The 27373-nt window shown below is 43.4% G+C and overlaps 1 protein-coding gene across 2 annotated transcripts in view; it reads right to left on the bottom strand.

Moving 5' to 3' along the window:
- Nucleotides 1-27373, bottom strand: part of SKAP2 (src kinase associated phosphoprotein 2) — a 441565-nt gene that overhangs the window by 254050 nt on the left and 160142 nt on the right. For both annotated transcript variants that reach the window (XM_033930787.1, XM_033930788.1), the window contains exon 5: nt 7136-7213. In XM_033930787.1, coding sequence (XP_033786678.1) covers nt 7136-7213 — 78 coding nt within the window. The remainder of the gene's footprint in view (nt 1-7135; nt 7214-27373) is intronic.

The following is a 27373-nucleotide window of genomic DNA, read 5'->3' as shown; positions in this document are numbered from 1 at the left end:
AACTTCATCTGCCATCTCGCCGCCCATTCCCCCAATTTGTTCAAGTCCCTTTGCAATTCTTCGCATTCCTCTTTAGTCCCAGCTCCACTAAATAGTTTTGTATCGTCCGCAAATTTTATTATCTCACACTTCGTGCCTGTTTCTAGATCATTTATGAATATATTAAATAGCAGCGGCCCGAGCACTGAGCCCTGCGGAACACCACTCGTGACCCCCATCCAGTCCGAGTAGTGGCCCTTCACCCCTACCCTCTGTTTCCTACCCGCCAACCAGTTTCTGATCCATCTATGTACGTCTCCGTCCACTCCATGGTTCTTCAGTTTCCGGAGTAGACGTTCGTGAGGCACCTTGTCAAAGGCTTTTTGGAAATCAAGGTATATGATGTCTATGGGGTCTCCTCTGTCCATCCGTTTGTTAATTCCTTCGAAGAAGTGCAATAAGTTCGTTAGGCACGATCTCCCCCTGCAGAAACCATGTTGGGTTGTTTTCAAAAGTTAGTTTCTTTCCAGATGTTCATCGATGTGTTCTTTAATCAGTGCTTCCGTCAGTTTTCCCGGAACCGAGGTCAAACTCACTGGTCTGTAGTTTCCCGGGTCACCTCTTGATCCCTTTTTAAAGATGGGCGTGACATTGGCTATCTTCCAATCCTCCGGGATCATGCCCGTTTTCAAGGATAGGTTGCAAATTTGCTGCAGTAGTTCCGCTATCTCCTCCTTTAATTCCTTCAGAACCCTGGGATGGATTCCGTCCGGACCCGGGGATTTGTCAGTTTTAAGTTTTTTTATCTGCCTGTGTACATCATCAAGGCTCACTTCCATGGATGTTAATTTTTCTGCTTGATTTCCATTGAAGATTTGTTCAGGTTCCGGTATGTTGGTTGTGTCTTCGTTTGTAAATACAGACGAGAAGAACATGTTGAGTCTTTCTGCGACTTCTTTCTCCTCCTTCACCGCTCCCTTCCTGTCTCCTTCGTCCAGCGGTCCTACCTCCTCCCTAGCTGGCAGTTTCCCTTTAACATAGCTGAAGAACGGTTTGAAATTTCGTGCCTCCCTGGCTAGCCTCTCTTCATACTCTCTTTTGGCTTTTCGAACCACACGGTGACATTCTTTTTGATACTTCCTTTGCTCCTTCTGGTTCCCTTCAGTTTTGTCCTTTTTCCATTCCCTGAATGAATTTTTCTTATTGCATATCGCTTCCTTCACTATTTTAGTCATCCATACTGGGTCTTTTGTTCGACCCTTTTTGCACCCCTTTCTGAATCTGGGGATGTGCAGATTTTGTGCCTCGCTCACTGTGTCTTTGAAAAAAGACCAGGCATGTTCTACTGTTTGCCATTTTTTGGAAGTGTTCCTAAGTTTCTTCCTTACCATTTCTCTCATTGCTTCATAGTTTCCTTTCCTGAAGTTGAAAGATGTTGCTATGGTTCTCTTTCTGTTCGGTATGCCTACTTCAACCTTGAACTTGATCATATTATGATCACTGTTTCCCAACGGTCCCACTACTTCCACTTCCTTTGCAGGTCCCCTTAGTCCATTTAGGATTAAATCCAGAGTGGCATTTCCTCTCGTCGGTTCTCTAACAAGCTGCTCCATGAAGCAATCTTGTATAGCCTCCAGGAATTCTGTCTCCCTAGCGCATCTTGAGCTTCCAAGACTCCAGTCTATCCCAGGATAGTTGAAGTCTCCCATAACAACTGTGTAACCACTTTTGCATTCTCGCTTCATCTCGGCATCCATTTCTTTATCGCTATCTCCGGTTTGCCCGGGTGGACGATAGTATAGGCCCATCTTTATTTCATGCCCTTTCCTACCCGGTATTTTAACCCATAGCGATTCCAGTTTGTTGATCATCTCTGCTGTGTCCATTCTTGTCGATTGTATGCTTTCTTTTATGTATAGGGCTATTCCTCCTCCTTTCTGACCTGACCTATCCCGGCGATAGAGCTTGTACCCCGGCAGTGCTGTATCCCATTTGTTTTCCTCATTCCACCACGTTTCAGAGATTCCAATGATGTCTATGTCCTCTGCATTAGCCATGGCTTCTAGCTCCCCCATTTTGTTTCTTAAACTCCTTGCATTAGTATATATGCAGTTTAGATCCTGGCATTTTGTCGTCTTCATTTCTTTTCCCTGTGCTTCAGTCTTTGGTGTCTTCTCTTTTGCTACAATATTTCTAACCTCCTCTTCTGGGTTAGTTGACTCCTGTAATTTGTCTCTTGTTTCTTCCCTGCCTTTTTTCCCCTCAGTATCTTCATGGGATACCTTCTTCCGAATCATCGACGCTAGGTCGACTGTCGGCTTTCCCCTTTCTCTTAGTTTAAAGCCTGTTCTATTCCTCTCTTGACGTTGTTTGCTAGAAGTCTTGTTCCCGCCACGCTCAGGTGCAGTCCATCTCTCCTGTAGAGCTTGCTCTTGCCCCAGAACGTTGTCCAGTTCCTCACGAAGTGGAACCCTTCTTCCTCACACCATCTCCTCATCCATGCATTTATTGATTGTAGTTCTTCCTGCCTTTTCACATCCGCCCTTGGTACCGGTAGGATCTCTGAGAATGCTATCTTCTGGGTCCTCATCTTCAGTTTCCTTCCTAGAATCTTGAACTGTTCTATCAGCGTGCCTCTTCTGTAGTCTCTCCTGCTGACATCATTCGTCCCGATGTGGATCATTACTGCGGTCTCTTCCGTCTCCGCTCCTTCCAGGACCTTCCCAATTTTGTCCACGATGTCCTTGGTTCTCGCTCCTGGGAGGCAGGTCACCAGTCGATCCTCTCTTCCTCCTGCTATGTGGCTGTCCACATGCCTCAATATCGAGTCTCCCACCAGGATCGCTGACTTTCCCTTCTTCAATTTTCTCACTGGATGTTAAACGTTTTGGCCAATTCTTTTTGATTTTGTTATCTTTATATTGGTCTTTTGGGGTTCTTTTAGAGGTCTATTTTTGGTAAATACAAGCCCAATAACCCGTTCTTACGGTGGCCAATCCAGGTCACTAGTACCTGGTCAAAAACCCAAGGAGTAGCAATATTCCATACTACCGATCCAATGTAAACCATTTCTGGTCTGTTTCCCTCCCCACCCCTAAATGCTAAGATTCATCCCATTCCATTAATTATTCTTTGCTACAGAAGCTGAGCCACTGCCCACAGAAATGCACTGGGAATCTTCGGGGGGGGGGGGGGGGGGGGAGAGAAGAGAACCCTCATATCTTTCAAATCCCCAGTCCAATTTGGCCCATTTTTGAACTTTTTTAGTTTTCCCTCTTCTCATTTTGTTAAATATATCGAATTGTGACCATTCAGAACAAAAATCCAACGGAGGGAACTCTCTGCAGATCATGTTGTATGGCAGGAAAAGATGGCTTCATATCGGCAACTTTTTCAGAGAAACACTACCTAATTCTTTGGCTGATGAAGTTCAATCTGTGATGGAAGAATCATGTTTCCTATTGATCATAGTTCAGAGAGCAAAAAGCTTACTTGCTAGTATTACTAATACTATTCATTTCTATAGCACTAAAACTCATGCAACGAGGTACACATTATATGCAGATACTTTCTCTGGCCCTAGTAGGCTCACAATCTCTATTTTTGTACATGAGACAATGAAGGGTTAAGTGACTTGCCTAGGGTCAGAAGGAGTCTGAATTCATAAGAGCCTGGGACAGGCACGTGGGATCTCTTGGAGAAAGAAAGAGATAATGGTTACTGCGGATGGGCAGACTGGACAGGCCATTTGGCCTTTATCTGCCATCATGTTTCTATGTTTCTAAATTTACATAATGGCCTGGATTCTGTAATCTGTGCCATTGTCGGTGGCCACCTTAAAAGTGGCCACCAATCGCATGTCAATCACATGATTGCGCCGGATACAGATTTACGCCTCCAGCAAAGGTAGACGCTGGAAATAAAGGCCAGGGTTTTCCTGGCCTACATTTCTGGTGCCTGCCTATGATATGAATCACGCCCCCATAGGCACTTTAGGCTGCCTGACAACACTTACAACATTAGCCACGCCCACAGTGGCATTAGGCAGCCTAAAGCGCCTATTGAAGCATGATTTCAATGCCAATTTTTTAGGCGCTGGTAGGTGCCTTAGAACTCAGTTAAAAACATATTTTCAACGGCATTTTTTATTAAGTTTGGGCACCTACCAGTGTCTAAAAAAATGTATTTTAAACATAGGAATTAATTTGATTGACTAAGATTATATCCTGTTCGTGATGCCACTTTTAGGTTATCAACCATGTGTCATTTCCCACAAGAACTCAGCGAAATCATCATAACTCCGATATTAAAAGACCCCAAAGGAGCAACGGACCAACCATCCAACTACAGACCCATAGCCTCAATCCCACTGTACGTAGCCAAAACCTTAACCTCATACCTAGATAAACACAACTTACTCCACCCCACACAGTCTGGCTTCAGAGTCAACTATAGCATGGAGACCCTACTAGGAACATTAATGGACACTGCCAGACAACACCTCTGTACAGGCAAGAAAATCCTGCTCATACAACTAGACCTTTCTGCAGCCTTCGACCTGGTTGATCACGACATTCTCCTACAAACACTAGACTCCATAGGAATCTCAGGCAAGGTACTTTCATGATTCAAAGGCTTCCTACAATCCAGAACCTACAGGGTTAAAACAAAGCAAGAAAAATCAGAACCATGGATCAACCCTTGCAGAGTTCCACCATATCACCTATAAAATCTTAATGCTAGTTTTCAAAATCAAACTCTCACGTCTTCTTTGTCTTTTCTTGACAAACTTATTATCCCTCTCAGTTCTCCTCGGACCCTAAGATCAGCAGATCAAAACTTACTGGCCGTTCCCTCCATCAAAGAATTCTACTACACTAGGAAAATTAACTTCTCTGTAGCTGCTCCAACCTTATGGAATGTCATGCCACCTCAACTTCGTCATGAAAATCTTCTCGATAAATTCAAGACCAAACTAAAAACATTTATTTTTCAAGATGCATATCATAATCTCTAAATACTTCCTTTCCCAAAACCAATAAAATCATCTCAACCACTTTTACGAAGCGACCCTATCCCTGATGTTATATTCTCCCCTCCTCTTCCCTTCTTTTAATTTTTATTTTAATAATGTATTTATTGACCTTTCCATCACCTTAATACTCTCAAATTCATGTAAGTCTTTGTCTATTGTCTTTTAACATTCACTCCTCCCCAAATATATATAAATATTTTACTTTTTATCCCTTTTCTTTTTTTTTAGTATTGTAAACCGGCCAGGTACACGTTGATGGTCGGTATATTAAACACAATAAACCTTGAACCTTGATCACCCCTATCACCCCCACTATTCAATATATATTTAGTCTCTTTCAGCTCCTACCTAGACAAACATGGCATAACCTCATACAGCTATGCAGATGACATCACTATTCTCCTCCCCTTTGATCACCCAGAACCCACCATGACAAGCACAATACACAGAACACTCGAAACAGTAGCAACATGGATGACAGAGCACAAATTAAAACTAAATCCTGACAAAACAAATTTCATCCTCCTAGAAAACAATAAAACTCCTACCTTAACGAATCTAGTAATAAACTCGATCTCATACCCCATTCAACCCATACTAAAACTTCTGGGAGTACTAATTGACAGAGGCTGTACCATGCAACAACAAATCAACAAAGTAATAAAAGCATCATTCGTGACCATGAGAAATCTAAGACAAATCCAAAAATTCTTCGATAGGAAACAATTCCAATTTTTGGTACAATCTCTTATCCTTGGACTAATAAGACTACTGCAACATACTATACCTCCCATGCCCAGCAAATATGATAAAACAATTACAAACAATACAAAATACAGCCCTAAGACTCATCTACTCATTGAAAAAATATGACCACATCACAGAAGCATACCATGACTCACACTGGCTCCCAATACAAGCAAGAGTACACTTCAAATTCTACTGCCTACTATTCAAGGCTATTAATGGAGAAAGCCCAACTTACTGGAATAACCGGCTAACTCAATCCTCCTCAACCAGGCACTATTCACACACACACTATCCAAAAATGTCAAACAAAAAAAACTATATGACAACCTAATAGCCACCAAAGCAGCTAAACTGGACAGACAAATCACCATTCTGTTGTCATCGACCACAGACTACAAAACCTTTAAGAAAGAAACTAAAACCCTACTCTTCAAAAATACATAAAACCTATTTAACACGACAAATTCCTACCCAAACCCCACCTACCCATTCTATACCCTTAATATACTCTAATATGCTTCTAATTACCCAACAAATTCTAATATGCTTCTAATTACCCTCATTTATCACCTTAAGATCTCGACAACTCTTTGGTAATTTCTTATGGCATCTCTTATGCTATGTCACAATTCTTGTAACCTCTTGAAAATCTTTATGTAATCCGCCTTGAACCGCAAGGTATTGGCGGAATAGAAATCAGTAATGTAATGAGTATCTTCTGTTCCTATGAAGGACAGACACTTTTCCTACCATGGCAAAACTCACTAAAATCTCCTATTTCTGGGTAAGAAAATTAGATGTTTTTTCAACTATTTATACACAGGTTAAAAAAAAAAAGTACAATATACAAATTGGTAGAGAATGTGAATTAGTTTTTATGCTTAAAGTTTGCCTGTTAGGGATGGACTTTATAAAATCACTTATAATCATTTTTTTGACTGACAGCTATGAGGATAAGTCACTATTCACCATATATATTCTATGCATTATAAGAGCCAAAGTAAGCTTCTTTAAAATTGTGTTCTAGATAAGTGGGTAAACATATATGCATGTAGTTTGTACATAAATAAACTTACACAGAATGAGTGGAGACATTTCTGGGGATGGAGTTAGAAAGAAGTTAGCATTTATATGCATACTTTATAACATATGCCTATATGTGCATAAATTAGCTCAGTGAGTGAAATTTGTGTGTGCCAAAGAGCAGGTGTAAATATACACACATATCAGTACTTTAATTCCGAAAGTTCCTCAATACCCACCCAGAGAAAATATGCATATAAAATATATGCAAGTATGCAGTCATAAAATTGCCCTCTCTGTGCACTATAAAAAGCATTAGGAATTTAAATTATAGTGAAGTAGAATTACCCTTTCTGCGTTTTTCAAGATAGCCTCCCTTCAAAACAAATGGAAGATCCTGAGCTGCAATTGGAGGAAACTGGTTTCCTGGGGAGGAAAAGACAAAATAATAATTTAAAACTGAATATTACAGCTACCTATATTTATCATTAAATAAATTAATGTATTCTCCTAAAACACATTCAACAGTGTAAAAGTTAATTTACAAGAAAAATCAGAAAGAGATGCTAAACTTGCTTGAGGACATACTTGCCAGAAGTAAAATGCATTCATCATGTGCTCTTATCCTCTAATTCTAAATTGTTTCTGAGAGAGAATAGGACAGTGGGAATACGGGTGAGTCCTTTGTCAGATACCGATGCAGCCTTCTTATTTTCTACCTTCACTCCATGCCCTCTTCCTCCTATCCATTTACAGTTCTCTCTCCTTTTCCAGTCCCATACAGCCCTCTCCTCTTTTCACCTCTCTTCACTTCCTCTACTCATTCCCTTCTTGTTCTCCCAAAGTGGTTCACTCTGTCTTCTCTTACTGTTACTCCAGGCCCTGACGTCTTTCTTCCTGTTTCTGTGTCCCAAGACACTTTTGACAACTCCCCTCTCCCTAGATTTCCAATGATGTCATGCTTCATTCTCTTATTTCTAGACCCTGAGCAGGAGGCCAAAAAGCACTTCTATTTCTTAATCCCTGAGCCACCTTAATAGCCCAGAAATCACATTCTTCCCAGGTGAATGGGTAGAAGCATTTTCAAAACCCAAACTGAACAAAAAATCTGAACAGCCACTGCCCCCCAAACAGATAGATATAGAAAAATATCTGGCAAAACAATGAATATACTTGTCACAGTATGATGAATGATATTTGGCATCCACAGAAAAAGCTATCATAGATATTTAGCTGTGGAATATTTGGATAAGTTAACCTCAATTTTGAGATTAAAAAGAAGCTAGACTCAAATTGAGGCCATTGCTCAGGCCTAAGCAAGTCTAAAGGGCCACAGGAAAAATAAAGAAAAATTTTAAAAGCCAAAGAAAACCTCAGAAAACTACAGGGAAGGTAAACGAAAGGAAAGGAGTTAAATGAAGGAAAAAAATGTAGCATTTGCACAGGAAGGCACTCGAGAAACGTGCAAAGAAGCACCAAGGGGATACTAAGAAAAACACAACCTTCTAGCTCTGTGGAAAAAAGAGACTGAGGGACCTTTGCTTTTGCACTGGGTGTGAAGGCACCCACTCATAGGGTTACGAAATGAATCCAGAAAAAGGAGGATGGATTGAGACATCCGGGTTTTATTTTCATTGAAAGCAATAGAAGTAAAACCCGGATGTCTCAATATATCCTCCTTTTTCTGGAGTCTTATGGTAACCCTACCTGCTCATGCGCGGTGGGACGCTGCTACAACTTTCTTAAAGCTATATGTGCTAGGCAGTGTCCACATCAGACGATGTCACCCACATGTGAAAAACCTCTGGCCTGCTTGACCTTGGAGAAATATATTTACTTCTGTATAAGGCTAACATAAGTCTGGGCCCAAGTGCCGCTGGGCACGATGGACCACTGGTCTGACCCAGCAGCAGCAGCAAATCTTATGTTCTTAAGCTTTGATCATTTCCAAAGGGAGTGATTTGACATCATCATATACTTGAGAAAATATGGAAAAGCTCAAGTGAACAGAAAATTGCATTATCAGATAAGAATACAAATACAATTTTAACAAACATTTCCCTCTTTTAAAAATTCACATGCAAAAGCAGTGTTTAAAAGACCAATTCAGCATTTCCCATTGGTGATCAGTGGACAAACTTCAGCACTGTTATTATATAATGCTGGAGAAACACTGATCTGCTTTTAGCGACCAGTGCTCAACACTAATAGCATGCAAATTAAGAATAGCCATCCTGGGTCAGACCAATGTTCCATCTAGCCCAGTCTCCTGTTTCCACAGTGACCAATCTAGATCACAAGTGCAGAACTTCATGGGGGCATGCCCACAAGAGCTGGGTGCTAGGCACAACTCTTCTGTGAATGTCCAGGGAATCTCCAACCCCACCCTCTCTGAAATGGAGGGAAAAGCAACTATCAAAAGGTGAAAAGGCTTAATGGCCCAGGGAGCGTGAGTAGCGGGCATACCAAAAAAGGGTGGATGCTCATGAGGCAAAAAAAGGTTTTAAGGGCCCCGAAGGCCCAAAGCAAAAATATAGGGGAAAAAAATGCACAAAAATAATTTAAGTCTAAATTAAAGTAAAAAATAAATGATTATGAGAAAAATAAGGGGAAAAAAACCACACAGGAAGGTACCAAAAAGGTAAAAAAGCTTGACACCATTCTACCCCACTCATGAGCCTCAATCTGTTTAGCCCGCCGTCATAAGAGAGATGCTCCATCTCCTTTATCATTTTTGCTGCCCTTCCTCAAATCTTTTGAGGTAAGGGTAAAACAAATAAAGATTTGATATACGTACTGCCTTTCTGTGATATAGAAACATAGAAACATGATGGCAGATAAAGGTCAAATGGCCCATAGAGTCTGCCCATCCACAGTAACCATTCTCTTTTTCTCTCTCTGAGATATCCCACGTGCCTATCCCAGGCCCTCTTGAATTCAGACACAGTCTCTGTCTCTACCATCTCTTCCGTAAAAAAGTATTTTCTCAGATTACTCTGGAGCCTATCACCTCTTAACTTCATCCTATGCCCTCTCATTCCAGAGCTTCCTTTCAAATGAAAGAGATTCTACTCATGCGCATTTATGCCACGTAGGTATTTAAACGTCTCTATCATATCTCCCCTCTCCCGCCTTTCCTCCAAAGTATACAGATTGAGATCTTTAAGTCTGTCCCCCATATGCCTTATCATGAAGATCACACACCATTTTAGTAGCTTTCCTCTGGACCGACTCCATCCTTTTTATATCTTTTTTAAGGTGTGACCTCCAGAATTGTACATAATATTCTAAAGAAGTCTCACCAGAATTTTAGGGCAATTTACATTCATTATGTGGAGTTACTTTCTCTTCCCCTAGACCAGTGTCTTGTAAACTTTTTTGAGCCGGGGCACACTAAACCTAGTATCCCTAGCTCGAGACACCCAGAGGTGTGCTGGCGTCAGCGCGCTGACATCAGCACATGTGCAAAGGCCTTTTAAACGGGCCTTGCGCTAAGAGGAGAGAAGAACCGGCAAGATGAGATAAGAGTTGGAGAGAAGGGTGCCGGCGTCAGGAGATTGCTAACAGGACGTGCCTCTCTTCAGAGGCACGTCCTGTAGACATTCAGCTGGTGCCAGAATCTCTCCTCTTACCCAGTGTACTGCAGCACACCTGAAATCTCAGGAGGCACACAGTTTGGGAAACACTGCACTAGACCATGGGTTCCCAACCTTTTTTGAATCAGAGTCCACTTTTTCAGTGAATGATTCGATAGCGCCCCCTTTGGTAAACTGTATTATACATACTTCCCTTCAGCGTCATCTGTTACCCTCCTCCCTCTCTCCCTCCACTTACCTTCAGCCCCACTCAACCTCTTCCCCTCATTGGGCCACCTTCCTCCCTTCCCCTTCGCAGGCACTCTTCATAGTTTTTTTCTTTCTGAGGTGTCCAGACGCAGCAACGTTCTCACCAAGTCCCCCGCAACTGCCCTAAAGCTGCTGCCATCAGTGGCCATTGGATTCGCCAATTGCTCAAGGGGGAGGCGGCTGGTCTTCAACACCCCCTTATAAAATGCCCCCCTTAGACTTCTCCCCGTTGGAAACCACTGCCCTCGATGACTCACAATCTGTTTTTGTACCTGGGGCAACAAAGGATTCAGTGACTTGCCAGAGTCAAAAGAAGCTACGGGGGGGGGGGGGGGGGTGGTGTAGGGGAATCTGCTATACCAGTTTTGAGATGAGGTGACCAGAACTGCACACAGTACTGAAGCTGCAGTTGCACTGGGGACCTATACAGATGCATAAAGGTATTCTTTGTTTTGTACTCCATTTCATATCAAATATTCTCTGAGGGCAAGCAGGCATAATATTCTCATATGTTGTTGACATCATCCACGAAGTCCAGTGTGGACACAGTCATAGTGCACTTAACTTTAAATCCTTGAAGCAGTGCCCCCAGCATTCATGAGCAGGTGCCTTACCATCCAGCGCTCAAGCGCAGGACCAGCAGTCTCTTGTTTTCCACACGAGCAGAGAGGTGGTCTTTTTAATCTTGAGTACTGTGTGTAATTCTGGTCTCCCCACCTCAAAACTGGTATAGCAGAATCCCCCTGCAGCTTCTTTTGACTCTGGGCAAGTCACTGAAGCTTCTGTTGCCTCGGTGACGCATCAAACCGCAGAGGACAACGGAGCAGGACATATGCGCTTTTGACACCCTACTGTTGCCCCAGGTAAAAAACCAAATTGCGAGTCCTCTAAGGGAAGAGAAAGTAACTTCACATAACAAGTGTAAATTGCTTTGATTATATCACAGAAAGGCTGTACGTATATCAAATCCCTTTACTTTTACCCTTAACCTCAAAAGATTCAAGGAAAGGCAGCAAAAATGATAAAGGAGATGGAACATCTCTCTTATGACAGCAGGCTAAACAGATTGAGGCTCATGAGTGGGGTAGAATGGTTAAATAGGGAATGATTGTTTAATGTTTCAAACATCAAATAAAGCAACTAATGGCCAGCAAATTGAAAACAAATCATAGAAAGTATATTTTTTTTCACACACACAGTGCACAATCAGGCTGTAGTATTGGGTTCTGGAGGATATGGACAAGGCAAGAAAACTTATTGGAGGAAAGTCCATAAAAAATTATTAACTAGATAGACAATAAAGGCATTGCTTATCCTTTGACATAAACTAAGATCATTTTCTTCATCATTTTGGAGGGAGTTTACTGGGTAGTTGTGACTTGAACTGGCCAACCTCAGAGTAAGGATGCTGGGTTCAGTGGATTTTGGTCTGACAGTATGGCTTTTTTAATGTTCTTTAGAAAAACCCAATTCAGATAAATAGAATGGAATGCTGGTTGCTAGAATATAGCTGACCAGAATTTAGCAGGTCCATAGCTGTTTGTTGGATCCAAATATAACTGCAGCCATATTAACTCTGGACATGTGACATTTTAGAAAATGTCAAAAGCATATTTTTTCTTATATATTATAGTTTCAGGAAGTAAAAATAGACCCAGAAGTTAAACAAGATTTCTTAGTCAAATTAGTCTAAATTAGCCTTATTACGAGACTAAATTTCTTAAAAGGGGAGGAGCCAACAGCGCGCAGCCTTAGCGAGAGCGCCTTTGCGAAGGAGCCTTGAGAAGGAGCCCAGGCAGCCCAGCAGCAAAAATCTAAGGTACTTTTCTTCTCTTCTCACTCTTCTCTCTCTTCTCTCTCTACTCTTTCAGCTAGCTGCGCGCCAGGCACCACTCATAAGCACCGTGGGACATAGGAACAGGATAGAAGAAATGGAGGCAGTATGAGCCCAGCAGAACTACCCAGTATACTGCATCGAATGTCATATGTATGACTACCTCCCATCCGGGATGCGGGCGTACATATGCAGTCGATGCCAGGAACTGGATAGCCTGAAGAAGGAGGTTGGGAGACTGCAGGTTCGAGTACAGGAACTGGAGGGACTCTGCACCATAGAGGAGCAGTGCTGGGTAACAGAAGACACCGCCAGAGAGGACCACATTACAGAACAAGTTAGGGAACTCGAGAAGTTCATCGAGGAGGCCTGCAGGATGGTGGAGGCACAGGACCACAAGCACATCAGGAGGGAACTAACAGACGGACGACAAAATCCACCAGACGCCATGGGAGTAGGACCTTGCGGAGAATCTGGACATGCAGATGAGGAGGAGACCTGACAGAACCCGGAGGAACGAATAGAGGACTACATCACCGATACAGACCTGAGACCAGAGAGACAGTTGAGGAAGGGGAGATCTGCTATCGTGGTGGGAGACTCAATCCTGAGAGGAGTGGACAATCACATAGCTGGAGGGAGAGAGGACCGTCTAGTGACATGTCTCCCGGGGGCAAGAACGAAGGATGTCACCGACAGAATCGAGAGGATCCTGTAAGGGGCCGAGACGGAGGAGACAGCTGTAGTAATCCATGTTGGAACCAACGACGTCAGCAGGAGGGACTACAACAGGACTGCACTAACCGATCAGTTCAGGATCCTGGGGAGGAAACTGAAACTGAGGGCAAGGAAGATAGCCTTCTCAGAGATCCTGCCAGTACCTAGAGCAGACGTAAGGAGGCAGAGCGAACTACAAGCAATAAACGGTTGGCTCAGGAGATGGTGCGAGGAGGAGGGTTTCCTTTTTGCACGGAACTGGACAACTTTCCTGGGAAAGAATAAGCTCTACAGGAGAGACGGACTGCACCTGAGCACGACTGGGACAAGGATGCTGGCACACAACGTCCAGAGCGTCATTGATTTGGCTTTAAACTGAGGAAGAGGGGAAAGCCGACAGTCTAACTGACACATCGGACAAAAGTATCAAGTAAAGATACTGAGCAGGGACATTGTAAAATAGGGCTGGGGACTGAGTGGGAACTTTTGGGAAAAAGACCTAAGGATACAACACAGGGGCCCAGGGCCATGGACATAGAGCAAGGATATTGTAAAAAAGGGATCGGGGACTGAGAGGGAACTTTTGGAAAAAGAACCTAAGGACGCAATGCAGGGGAACCGGGCCAAAGATATTGAGCAATGACACTGTAAAAGAGGGCTCAGGTCTGAGTGGGAACTTTTTGAAAAAGGACCTAAGGGAGAATTGCAGGGGTCTTGTGCATAAATAAAACTGGCAAGCAGCACTAATAGAGAACAACGGAATCCAGAGGGACAACCAAAACAGGGGAACAGGCTGAGGACGAAACAGACACACCCCAGGAGGAGGATGACCGAGACGAGGCTTGGGGTCTGGCAACTCATGAGGGGGTCAGGAGTGCCAAACCACGAGGAAAAACAGCAAGAAAGGCGAACAAACGGGACTTACTTTGCCTATACACTAATGCTAGGAGCCTAAGGGCTAAAATGGGAGAGCTGGAAATCCTAGCCAGCAAAAAGGGCCTAGACATAATTGGAGTCACAGAAACGTGGTGGACTGATGACAATGAATGGGATGTGGCTTTACCAGGATTCAAACTCTACAGGAGAGATAGGTCACACAAAAAGGGTGGAGGAATATCGCTATATATAAAAGATTCTATACCTTCAACCAGAAAGGAAACAATAGTAAGGGCGGACGACTTGGAATCACTATGGGTTAAGCTACCAGGAGGAACTGGAGCAGACATAAATTTGGGTCTGTACTATCGCCCACCTGGACAAACGGAAGAAATCGACCAGGATCTGGAGGCTGAACTGAGGCAGGTATGCAAAAGCGGAAGTGTGGTGGTGATGGGAGACTTCAACTACCCGGGAATAAACTGGAGTATTGGGCACTCAAACTGCATGAGGGAGACCAAATTCCTGGAGGTCACGAGGGATTGTTTCATGGAACAGCTGGTCACGGAACCAACACGGGGTGATGCCACTCTTGACCTAATCCTCAACGGACTAGGGGGACCCGCTAAGGAGGTGGCGGTACTAGCCCCACTAGGAAACAGTGATCACAACACGATCCAGTACAGGCTAGAAATTGGATCATCAAAGGTGAAAAGAACTACAACGACTGCACTTAACTTCAAAAAAGGGAATTATGATGCCATGAGGAAAATGGTGGGAAAGAAACTCAACGACAGCGCAAGGAAGATGGAGTCCGTAGAAAATGGCTGTACCATACTCAAGGGCACAGTGCACGAAGCACAGAACCTGTGCATCCCCAAGTACAGGAAAGGGTGCAAAAAAAATAGAACAAAAAACCCAGTGTGGATAACAAATGCAGTGAAAAAGGCGATAAGTGACAAGAAAGCATCATTCAAAAAATGGAAAAAGGGCAAAACAGAGGAGAACCAAAAGGAACACAAAAAACACCAAAAGGAGTGTCATCGAGTGGTTAGGAAAGCAAAAAAAGAATATGAAGAGAGACTAGCAGGGGAAGCAACAAACTTCAAATCATTCTTCAGGTACGTTAAGGGGAAGCAACCAGCTAGGGAGGAAGTGGGACCCTTGGATGATGGGGACAGAAAGGGAGTGGTAAAAGAGGAAAAGGAGATAGCTGACAGGCTAAATAAGTTCTTCACGTCAGTTTTCATGAGGGAGGACACAACCAACATCCCGGAGCCCAAGGAGATCGTAAAAGGAGAGCAGGATGAAAATCTGGTCCAGCTAGAGGTGAGAAGGGGGATGTCCTCAGGCAGATAGACAGGCTAAAGAGCGACAAATCGCCAGGTCCGGATGGCATTCACCCAAGGGTACTCAAGGAACTAAGCTGAGCCACTTCGACAAATATGCAACCTATCCCTAAAAACTGGAGAGATTCTGGAAGACTGGAAAATAGCAATGTCACGCCCATCTTCAAGAAAGGCTCAAGGGGAGACCCAGGAAACTACAGGCCGGTGAGCTTGACCTCGGTCTCGGGAAAGATGATGGAAGCACTGATTAAAGACAGCATCTGGGAACACATCGACAACTATGGGCAGCTAAAGTCGAGCCAGCATGGCTTCTGCAAGGGCAGGTCATGTCTCACGAACTTATTATACTTCTTTGAGGGGGTAACCAGCCAGGTGGATAAAGGGGAATCCATAGATATCATTTACCTTGACTTCCAAAAAGCCTTCGACAAGGTGCCACACGAAAGACTACTAAGGAAGCTATGGAACCATGGGGTGCAAGGGGAGGTCCACCGATGGATCAAAAACTGGCTGGCGGACAGGAAACAGAGGGTTGGAGTAAAAGGACATTACTCAGACTGGCAATGGGTCACGAGCGGAGTTCCACAGGGGTCGGTGCTGGGACCGCTCCTATTCAATATATTCATTAACGACCTGGAAGCAGGAACAAAATGTGAGGTTATTAAATTTGCAGATGACACCAAACTATATCGCAAGGTCAATAACATGGAGGACTGCGAAGATCTCCAAAAAGATCTGACAACACTGGAAAAATGGGCCAAAAAGTGGCAAATGAGTTTCAACATAGGGAAATGCAAGGTCATGCATATAGAGAAAAAAAACCCGATGTTCACTTACAAAATGGGGGGATCAGCGCTAGGGGTGAGCGACCTTGAAAGAGACCTGGGAGTGATGGTAGACACAACATTGAAGGCGTCGGCGCAGTGTGCCACGGCCTCAAGGAAAGCAAACAGAATGTTGGGTATCATTAAGAAGGGTATCACGACCAAGACAAAGGAAGTCATCCTGCCACTGTATCGTGCTATGGTGCGCCCGCACCTGGAGTACTGTGTTCAGTTCTGGTCGCCGTACCTCAAGAAGGACATGGAGGTACTTGAGAGGGTCCAGAGAAGAGCAACTAAGCTAATAAAGGGCATGGAGGACCTCTCATATACTGACAGACTGAAAAAGCTAGGGCTTTTGTCCCTGGAAAAGCGGAGACTTAGAGGAGACATGATAGAAACCTTCAAGATCATGAAGGGCATAGAAAAAATAGACAGGGACAGATTTTTCAAATTAAGGGGATCAATAAGTACAAGGGAGCACTCAGAGAAATTGAAAGGGGAGAGGTTTAGAACAAACGCCAGGAAGTTCTTTTTCACACAGAGGGTGGTGGATACATGGAACGCGCTACCAGAGGATGTGATAAACAGGAGCACGCTACAGGGGTTCAAAGAAGCTTTGGATAGGTGCTTGGAAGACAAAGGGATTGAGGGGTACAGATAAGAGTAAAGGTAGATTATAGGGATGGGATTAGAGGTAAGTTACAAAATTAATCAGGGACCACTGTTCAGGCACTAGGCCTGATGGGCCACCGAGGGAGCGGACCGCTGAGCAAGATGGACCTCTGGTCTGACTCAGCGGGGGCAACTTCTTATGTTCTTATGTTCTTAAATTAGCCTTATTATGAGAACCACAAGCAGCAAAACAAGAAATATAATACAAAAACAATCATTGAAAAGTAATTTTTTTAAGGACTCTAAGACAATAGTGACAAAAATGAGCTTGCAGACACTATTACACTGAAGATCTATCTTGTTCAACCAACTGTGCCAAATCCCACAATCAGTATTCCAGTCTACAAATAGATCTGCTGTTGTGAAATGGCTCTACATACTTTATTTTCAAGTGACTGCATCTCATTAGCTAAAGATTAATAAACATATTTTTCTCTCCAAAAATAACACATGGAAATGGAACTGATTAAAAATGCCCAGCTTCCAGAACAGTACAAGACTCAGGATCACATATGATTCAGGATCAAAGAAAATGTTAAACTACATCAATACTTTTGATCTGTCTTATCAAAGATTTTGTCCCACAGTTAAAATCTATAACATTTCATTTGTAAGGGAAAAAAAAAACAACACACCAGCAATGCTAATCAATGTCTTGGTATTATGTTTTAAAGAAATTGTGATTTTATCTTTACTCAGGATGAGCTTTGATCTTAGTAATGCCATGTACATCCTCTGTGGCCATGGATGTGACTTCTGGCACACTGTGGGCAGCACCTTTCCTATACTGTTAGATTACATTACAAAGGTTTCTTATGTTCCACAACATACTGTACCTTACAAATTCAGTGCGGATTACATGCAACAAGAAAATCAGACAGTCCCTGGGAGCTCACATAGGGACTCTTTTTCAAAGCCACAGTAAAAATTCCAATGCAGCAAATGCAACGCAGTCCATTCAATTCCTATCGGCTACGTTGCATTTGTCATGCTGGTACTCGCTGCCGTGTCTTTGTAAAAGACACGGCATCTAAAACATATCTACTATTATTCAGTTCTAAAATTATTCTCCCTACATAAACTTGATAAACAGAAAATTCTTTTAACAATTTCTTAAACCACAGATAACTGTGTGTATCTCCTAATATAAGCTGGTAGAGAGTTCCAGAAACTGGGAGCTTGATAAGCAAAACTAGCTGAAAAGATCGATTTATATTGTAATTTAGAAGCATTTGAGAAATGCAACACAGATGTGTCCCTAAGATCTCTGTTACTCTTGTGAAAGTGAAGCAAGTCTAAAATAAATATCATGGGGCCTCAAGGATCAGTGCTGGGGCCAGTTCTGTTCAGGATATTTGTGAGTGACATTGCCAAAGGGTTAGAATAGTGTCTTGAAAACTTTCCTGCCCGCGGCACACTAAATCTAGTGTCTTGGCCAAAAGGCACCCAGAAGTGCACGGACGGCAACGCAATGACATCATGCACATGTGTAAATACTGAATTCAAATACAATGGAAACAAGTCTACTTCATCGTTAGATTGACACTATCAAAAGACTTGTAGCTATAATACCATTACTAAATTTACTACTGTGCTCTCAGATGCCTGCTCTGGTGAATCATCAAAGATATTGTGACAGGGAAGCTCCTGTCACAGTGAAAACTACTGCTAAAACTCCCCAGAATGCAGCACAGGGCTCTGTAAAACCCGGCATGGAGCCAGGACAGCTGGCTCAGCCAAAAGAATGCAAGCCCAGGCAGGTTCCAGCACAGCTGAAGAGCCAATTAAGGAAGGCTCTGAAAACCACTAATTTCCCCTATCACTCCTTTCCAGAGGTCAGGGAGAAACCTGAGACCAATATAGAGAGGGGTGGAGTCAGACCCAGGAGATTGCCTTATAGGCAGAGTCAGTTTACAGACGGGAGGAAGCAGGAGAGGAGGAAGCAAGAGAGAGAGGAAGCAGGAGAGGAGGAAGGGAGAGAATGAGGACACAGCTGTCTCTGATGAGAGCAGCCAAACTACTCCAGGAGTTTCCAGGTCACAGAGGGTGCCTGAATCCCAGCATGAGCGTATGGCAGGAGGCCAGCACCTAAGGAAAGGTGGCACAGCACTTGGGAGGTACAGTGACTGGCAACTTAAACCCCAGAGAGAAGGGCTGAGAAATTATCCCCAGGGAAAGGCTGCAGGTATTTTGGCAGACTTGCAGAGAGGGGGATGGGCAGCACAACCTGAGAAAAGTAAGGAAACTTTGAGCCAAGGTTCCCATGAGGGTGAATGGGAAATGTGCAGTGTCCTGAGTAGTGATATGAGTGAAGAGGACATGGACCTGGGGGGAATACAATATGTGAGAGTCCTCAGCTAAGCTCCTGAAGAGCGTTCCCTCATTGTATGTGTTTCACCCGACAGCCAGAGCAGTGCTGGCAAAGCTAATGAGGTGAGAACAACGTGTTAAGCAGATAAAGAGAGCTGAGAGGGGAAAAGGCTTGAAGCAAGCCGTGCTCAGCTAGAGAAGCTAAAAGGTGTTAAAGGTCCAGAGAGATCAATAAATCCCAGTGGGGATACAAGCCAAGGAAGGCACTGAACTGATAATATTTTGATGTGATAATAATTTTTGCTGTTGATAAGGAGGTGCAATCCAGCTCCTCATTAAAACACCTGAACTGGAAAATCATAGTGTGCAGGAGGCACCTAAAGGACTGTAACCAACCAAGGTGAATGTTTTCTTTTTGCTTATGTTTTCTTTTCTGTATACTTTGGGACTGTAATAAACCTGGTACTATTTTCCCAGGAATCCGGTATCCGGGTCTTCCTTTCACTACCATATAAAAGGCGTACTAAAAATCTTACTTGTGGCCCGGACCGTAGTTTCCCACCTACTCGGGGACGGGCCCGGCCACAATATCTACCCAGAAATTGCAGGGAGAAGGGTATCTTTCATCGAGCTCAGTGAAATTTTGTGCAAAATCGTTCTTCTTAAAGTGCTCTAAATTAAATCATGAAATAACATCAAAATAACAAAAGTTGGCACTTATCTTGCTGGACTTTAGGTGCCGGTATTACTGTTATTGCAACACAAAATTAGTGTTGCCTTAAGTTCGTTGTAGCATAAAGGAACTTGTACTGCCCAACGGGCATTTTGTCTCTTCAACAGGACATAGCTGCACAAAAATGATACAAACCCCTGATGAAGCCATAATAAGGTGAAACGGGTCCCCGTTGGGCAGTACAAGTTCCTTTATGCTACAACGAACTTAAGGCAACACGAATTTTGTGTTGCAATAACAGTAATACCGGCACCTAAAGTCCAGCAAGATAAGTGCCAACTTCTGTTATTTTGATGTTATTTCATGATTTAATTTAGAGCACTTTAAGAAGAACGATTTTGCACAAAATTTCACTGAGCTCGATGAAAGATACCCTTCTCCCTGCAATTTCTGGGTAGATATCTTTGATGATTCACCAGAGCAGGCATCTGAGAGCACAGTAGTAAATTTAGTAATGGTATTATAGCTACAAGTCTTTTGATAGTGTCAATCTAACGATGAAGTAGACTTGTTTCCATTGTATTTGAATTCAGTATTTACACATGTGCATGATGTCATTGCGTTGCCGTCCGTGCACTTCTGGGTGCCTTCTGGCCAAGACACTAAATTTAGTGTGCCGCCGGCAGGAAAGTTTTCAAGACACTATTCTAACCCTTTGGCAATGTCACTCACAAATATCCTGAACAGAACTGGCCCCAGCACTGATCCTTGAGGCCCCATGATATTTATTTTAGACTTGCTTCACTTTCACAAGAGTAACAGATTCACCAGAGCAGGCATCTGAGAGCACAGTAGTAAATTTAGTAATGGTATTATAGCTACAAGTCTTTTGATAGTGTCAATCATGCGTGACATCATTGCGTCAACATCTGTGCTTGCGCAGAAGCCCATCTGGCTGTGACCCACTGGTGGAGGGATCCGGGAGGTGCGGGGAGAGGAGGAGAGACGCCGGCTAGGAGGAGAATCATCTGCTCTGGCTGACTTCCTACAGGACGTGCCACTTGCCGCGAGAGGCACATCCTGTAGGCAGGCAGGCAGCGTGGATGACTTTCCTCCTCGCCAGTGTGTCACGGCACACTAGAAATCTCAGGAGGCGTACTGGTGTGCTGCGGCACAGTTTGCAGTACACTGGGTTAGAAGGTAAGGTTTGCCTATTTGTGGATGATACCAAAATTTGTAACAGAGTGGAGGGATTGGAAAACATGAGAAAGGAACTGCATTTTTGAAAATCAATCTAAGTTAATTTGGTTCTTGATCGCACTTTTCTGTACAAGATGTTTATGCTTGGTAATTCTCTAAAATTGTATAAATAAATAATAATAAAAAGAGAAAGGAACTGCAAAAGTTAGAGGACTGGTCTAATGTTTGGCAACTAGAATTCAATGCAAAGAAGTGCAGAGTGATGCCATTGGGGAGTAGAAATCTGAGGGAGCCATATGTGCTAGGAGATGAGAGACCGATATGCATGGATGGGGAGAGGGACCTTGGGGTGATAGTGTCGGAGGATCTGAAGGCAACGAAACAGTGTGACAAGGCAGTGGCTGTAGCCAGAAGGATGCTAGGCTGTATAGAGAGAGGCATAACCAGCAGAAGAAAGGAGGTCTTCATGCCCCTATACAAGCTGTTCATGAGGCTCCACTTGGAGTATTGTGTTCAGTTTTGGAGGCCATATCTGGCTAAGGATGTAAAAAGACTTGAAGTGGTTCAGAGGAAGGTGATGAAAATGATATGGGGCTTGCGCCAAAAGATGTTTGAGAAAAGACTGGAAGACCCAAATATGTATACTCTTAGAGGAGAGGAGCGATATAGGGGAGATATGATAGAGACATTTAAATACTTGAAAGGTATTAATATAGAAACAATTATTTCCCAGAGAAGGGGAAATGCTAAAACTAGAGGGCATGAATTGAGGATGCGGGGAGGCAGACTTAGAAGTAATGTTAGGAAATTCTTTTTCATGGAGAGGGTCGTAGGTGCCTGGAATGCCCTCCTGAGGGAAGTGATGGAGATGAAAATAGTGATGGAATTCAAAAAGCATGGGATGACATTTACAAGCTAGAGTTTAATAATATCAGGCTTACCTTACTGCTGCCGTCTACTGCCTGAAGATTCAATTACAGTGGCCAGGGGAGTCAGGAGCTAGAGAGGTCATGAGCGGAAGCAGCGTCAGTGAAGGGGAGGGAGCCGAAAAAACAGCATGGAGGGAGAGAGTGGGGCTGGAGATAAAGCATGGATGGGGGGAGGGAGGGCTGGAGAAACAGCAAGAAGGGAGGAAGGGAGAAACAGCATGAACAGAGCGATGGAGGGAGAAACAGAATGGAGGGAGAGAGGAAGGGGGATGGAGAAACAGCATGGATAAAGGGAGGGAGGGAGGGAGAAACAGTAGGAGCAGGGCTGGAGAAACATGAAGGGTGGGCGGAGGCCTGGAGAAACAACATGGAGGGAGGGCTGGAGAAGCATTATGGAAAGGAGAAAGTGCTGGAGAAAAGAGCATGGAGTAGGGTAGTGCCAGATTAGAGAGAGAGAGAGAGAAACAGAAGGAGAGGAGGTTGGAAGAAGAGATAGGTGCACCCATGGGAGGAGGGAGGGCTGGGAGCTTTAAGAAAAGAGAGAGAGAAGCACTAAAAAGGTACAGAGAATGGGAATGGGGATCAAGGAAATGGGTGTGTGTGGGTGGGGCTGTTGGTGTCCTCATTTTTTGTCTTCACAAATATGGTAACCCTAGGCAATTCTATAACTGGGTGTTATGCCTAGATGCAGTATGCTGACCATTAATTCTATAATGGCATTTGGGTGGCAAGTTTCCGTAATAGAATATTGGCATAAGTTGGCATCAAAGTGCCTACATTTAAGGACACCCACTTATGCCGGATCAATAGGTGGTGTAAACGTGTGTGCCCTAAATGAGGCACTTTAGCATGTAACTTACAGTATTCTATGAGTTATTCATAGATTACCAGACATCCGGATTTCCCTGGACATGTTCTCGTTTTGAGGACATGTCTGGGATCCGGACAACTTTTCAAAACACGGCACTTTGTCCAGGTTTTGAAAATCTTTCCTTCGTGCAGGAGGGCATCCGCGCATGCACGGATACGACACAATGAGGGCCTATTGCGATCATTGCGTCTCATCCGCGCATGGGCGGATGTTGTGCCCGACAAGAACAGGCAGCGAGGGTGGGGCTAGGGTGGGATTGGAGGCAGGACTGGGGCGGGCTTGGGGGCGTGATGAGGCAGTACCGGGGCATGACGGGGTAGGGATGGGTGGGACTAGGCGGACCTGGGAGTGGGTTTAGGGGGTCCAGATTTTCCAGAGGGAAAATCTAGTAAGCTTAGTTATTCACATAAATGTTGGACGTGCCCATGTCCCACCCATGCTGCTCCTCTGTGAAAACCCCCTTGTATTTATGCACTAAACAAGATGAACAGGTCAGAATAGTGCTAAGTGCTCACCCAGCACTTCCACACAAGTGGAAACTTACTCATAGAACTGCTAGTATTCTATACATTTAAGCACAAAATTGGTGCTTATATGTATTTAGGTGTCATGTTATAGAATGAGTCTACCTCCTATCCTTCATTCAATGTTCATGTCCTCAGTTCTTAATCTTGTTGTAAACTGCATTGAATCCTAGCTGAAATTTGCAGTATAGAAGAAAAATGTAGGATATGGGTATCTCTAAAATGTACGGTGTCAGGTCAAAAGCGCGCCGGGACAAAGGCGCGCCCAGACAATTGAGCGCAGCGCGGAGGCGCGCACCGCTCTAAATTACTATTTTTAGGGCTCCGACGGGGGGTGTGGGGGGAACCTTTCCACTTTACTTAATAGACATCGCGCCACGTTGTGGGGGCGTTGGGGGGTTATAAACCCCCACATTTTACTGAAAACTTCACTTTTTCCCTATTTTTAGGGAAAAAGTTAAGTTTACAATAAAATGTGGAGGGTTACAACCCCCCAAGCCCCCCATAACGCTGGCGCGATGTCTATTAAGTAAAGTGGGGGGGTTCCCCCCACACACACACCCCCGTCGGAGCTCTAAAAACAGTAATTTAGAGCGGCGCGCGCCTCCGCACTGCGCTCAATTGTCCGGGCACGCCTTTGTCTTTCGTGCCATTGTCTATGAACCCTAAAGTACTGCTGAAATTTCACAAATAGGCCCTGGCTAGAGGCAGCTGCCATTTAGATCAGTAATTCTGAATATCAGGCTGAGGAATATTAGTCTAAGTTACGTTTTAAATGTCATTATAGTTTATATTTACTGTTTGCTGCTTAGGATTGTATAAGATGAAAGTGAAATGAATTGCAATCTGCAATGGTTGTAGAAGCAAAAGCAAATACAGCAAAATACTGTGGTAGATACATAATTACAAGCAATATATACATGAGATGCAAAATCTATAGAGAAAACCTTTTGGAGGCTGCACCTTAAAAGACTAACATTTTAGCTGTGGAGCAGAACTGTAATGGGGGAACCATACATTTCCTGATATCAGTTGTCTCTGAAAAGAATGGGGGGGGGAGGAAGAGAGGAAGAGGAAAAACACAACATGTAGGCCGGTGTGCTTCTCTGAATTGGTCATTGGGAGGCATTAGAGTGCAGCTCTTTCAAGTCTGCTTCATGCAGTCATAACATTACAAAGCTGAACAGATTACATTTAGGTGGAGGAGGGGAAGAATCTGTAACTTGGCCATTCTTAGCGGTCTTATTTGATTTCTTTAAATAGGTTAACTGGGTGCAGATTTGTCAACTGCAACTGAACTAAGTATATATGCTTTAGTGTTCTGTGCTCTCTCCCCATTTTCAGCAAAAACTGGATTCTCTGAAGATCATCTAGCTTTTATTGAACCAATATAATAACATAAGAACTATACAAAGATGTATATGAGCTTTCAAGACCACACAGATTCCTATAAATGTGTTTCAGAGAAAACCTATTTTTAATGACATACTGCACTTGGATCATATTTAAGATTAGAATTAAATATAACCAAAAAATCTTACAAAAATATATAAAGCCCCATTTTACACAGGATGTCTACGTAGAAATGCCTATATATATATATATTTAAAGGTTATTCTGAACGTGGATCCATTTGTAAACTATCGTTATATACTAAAATATAAACTGAGATTTTGTGGTCAAAAGAAGGCCCAAACAATTGGGGTCTTGGTTTACATTTGAGTGTCCTTTCTTCTTCTCCTCCTTCCCCCCCCCCCCCGAAACCAACAGCATTCCCTTTCTTCCCTCCCTCTTTCCCTTCCTTGAACAGGGATGACTAACCCCCCTTCCACAACCAAGAAAAAAGACCCCAGGCTTCCCTGATGGTCTACAGGCACATTGAAGAACGTCTAGGTAAGTTGCACCTTTACTCTCTCTAGGAACGCAGAGAGAGGGGTGACATGATAGAAACGTTCAAACCAGCAGTGTCTCTTCATTCTGTAACCTGATATTGTCTATATGTTCTGCGACTCTCACCTTGACATTTTTTCTGCCTGGTATATAAAAGAGGGGATCCGGAAGGTTTGCCCCCAACATTTCGCCCCCAGCAATTCGCCCCTCACATTTCGCCCCCCATATTTCGCCCCCAGGTACGTTTTGCCCCCGGAACTTTCGCCCCCACACATTTCGCCCCCCGAATGTTTTGCCCCCACACATTTCGCCCCCGCACATTTAGCGTTTTTCCCCTAGTATGTATGTATGTGTGACTGCTACATCAATACCTGACCTAGATTTTAATGTTTGTGATGTATTCTGATTATAGTCGCCAGTGCTAAATTCGGCCATTTCGCCCCCGCACATTTCGCCCCCGCACATTTAGCGTTTTTCCCCTAGTATGTATGTATGTGTGACTGCTACATCAATACCTGACCTAGATTTTAATGTTTGTGATGTATTCTGATTATAGTCGCCAGTGCTAGATTCGGCCAATCTGGCGCCAAAATTGGCCAATGACTTTTTTCCCCTAGTATGTATGTATGTATGTGTGACTGCTACATCAATACCTGACCTAGATTTTAATGTTTGTGATGTATTCTGATTATAGTCGCCAGTGCTAGATTCGGCCAATCTGGCGCCAAAATTGGCCAATGACTTTGCAAAATTCTACAGAGCTTAACCTTCGCCCCCGCCAAAACGTTCCAATTAAGGTTGATCCCAGAAGCTCTACACTTCTATAAATATAACAGGTTCTTGCCTCTTGGTCATTTAGTCCTTACGATTTCCGAATTGGCGCTTGATTAATTGATCTGTGTAGTGATTTTTTTATTTATGGATTCAGTTCTTTCAAAGCGTGGCAAGAAGAAGCTAGTTTACGAAAATCATATTTATTTATTCTCTAAACGAACAGCAGATGACAGCCATGCTATTTGGGTATGCGAAAAGCGGTCAACGTGTAAAGGACGCGTTTGGACTCAAGGAATTGATGGCGAAGTTGTGAAAATCGTAAATGCTCATAATCATGCAGCACAGGCAGCAAGGCCTGAAGCAGTTCGATTAATCAATGAAGTTACTGCCAGGGCAAGGTCGACACAGGAGACGCCACAGCAGATTCTCAGTGAGGTCATTTCAGGCAGCCATGCAAACGTTGGAGCGCTTCTGCCTAGAAAAGATTAGCTAAAGAGATCAATTCGAGCGTCAAGACAACTCGAGGGTATGCCGCGGCTGCCTCAAACCATTGATCAACTCGTCATCCCGCCAGAATCATTATCAATGGAGTCCAACAGCAATTTCTTTTGTGGGACTCGGGTAAACTTTTCTCTTCAAGCTATTAGCATTATGTACTCGTACATGTAGGCGTTATTTGCTCGCATTTTATATCACTTTGTGGCACATAAAATGGCAAAAAATTTCTTAATTTATTAGAATTGGTCAAACAACTTGTCACCATACATGTAACAGTTCAGAATTTTGAGAGGGAGGCCCTCGGGGGGGGGGGAGGAACATATCCAAAATGGTCTCAAAAATAGCCACAAATGGCATCGTTTTTCTGAAAATCAAGTATGTCTGAGTCTTCTAAGCCGTTTTAAGCGTTTTCTTGAATTATTGTTGCTATATAATCTTCCACATTTAATTTTACTGAATTACTTCGTACAATTTTTGGTAGAATTTTAGTAGAATTTGTCAAACATTCAATTAACGTAATAGCTCAAAAAAATGAAGAAAAAATATTTTTTTTGTCTTTCGGAATTTTTTGATGCCAGTGAATAGAGCTCGTCGAGAAACGTCGAACCTTGACTATTTCTGACCCTTTTTTGGACTTTGAAAATTTGGCGGACCTCCATCCACCGCCTAAATTTATGCCTAAATTATTTTTATTTTTATTCAGGGACTGGAACCAGCCGAATATTGATATTTGGAACGAGGGATAATCTCCACTCGTTGGCACAGAGCAGTGAATGGTTCGCTGATGGCACGTTTTCTAC

The sequence above is a fragment of the Geotrypetes seraphini genome, chromosome 2 (genome assembly GCF_902459505.1).
Source record: "Geotrypetes seraphini chromosome 2, aGeoSer1.1, whole genome shotgun sequence".
NCBI lineage: Eukaryota > Metazoa > Chordata > Amphibia > Gymnophiona > Dermophiidae > Geotrypetes > Geotrypetes seraphini.
This window is presented reverse-complemented; position numbering and strand designations above follow the sequence as displayed.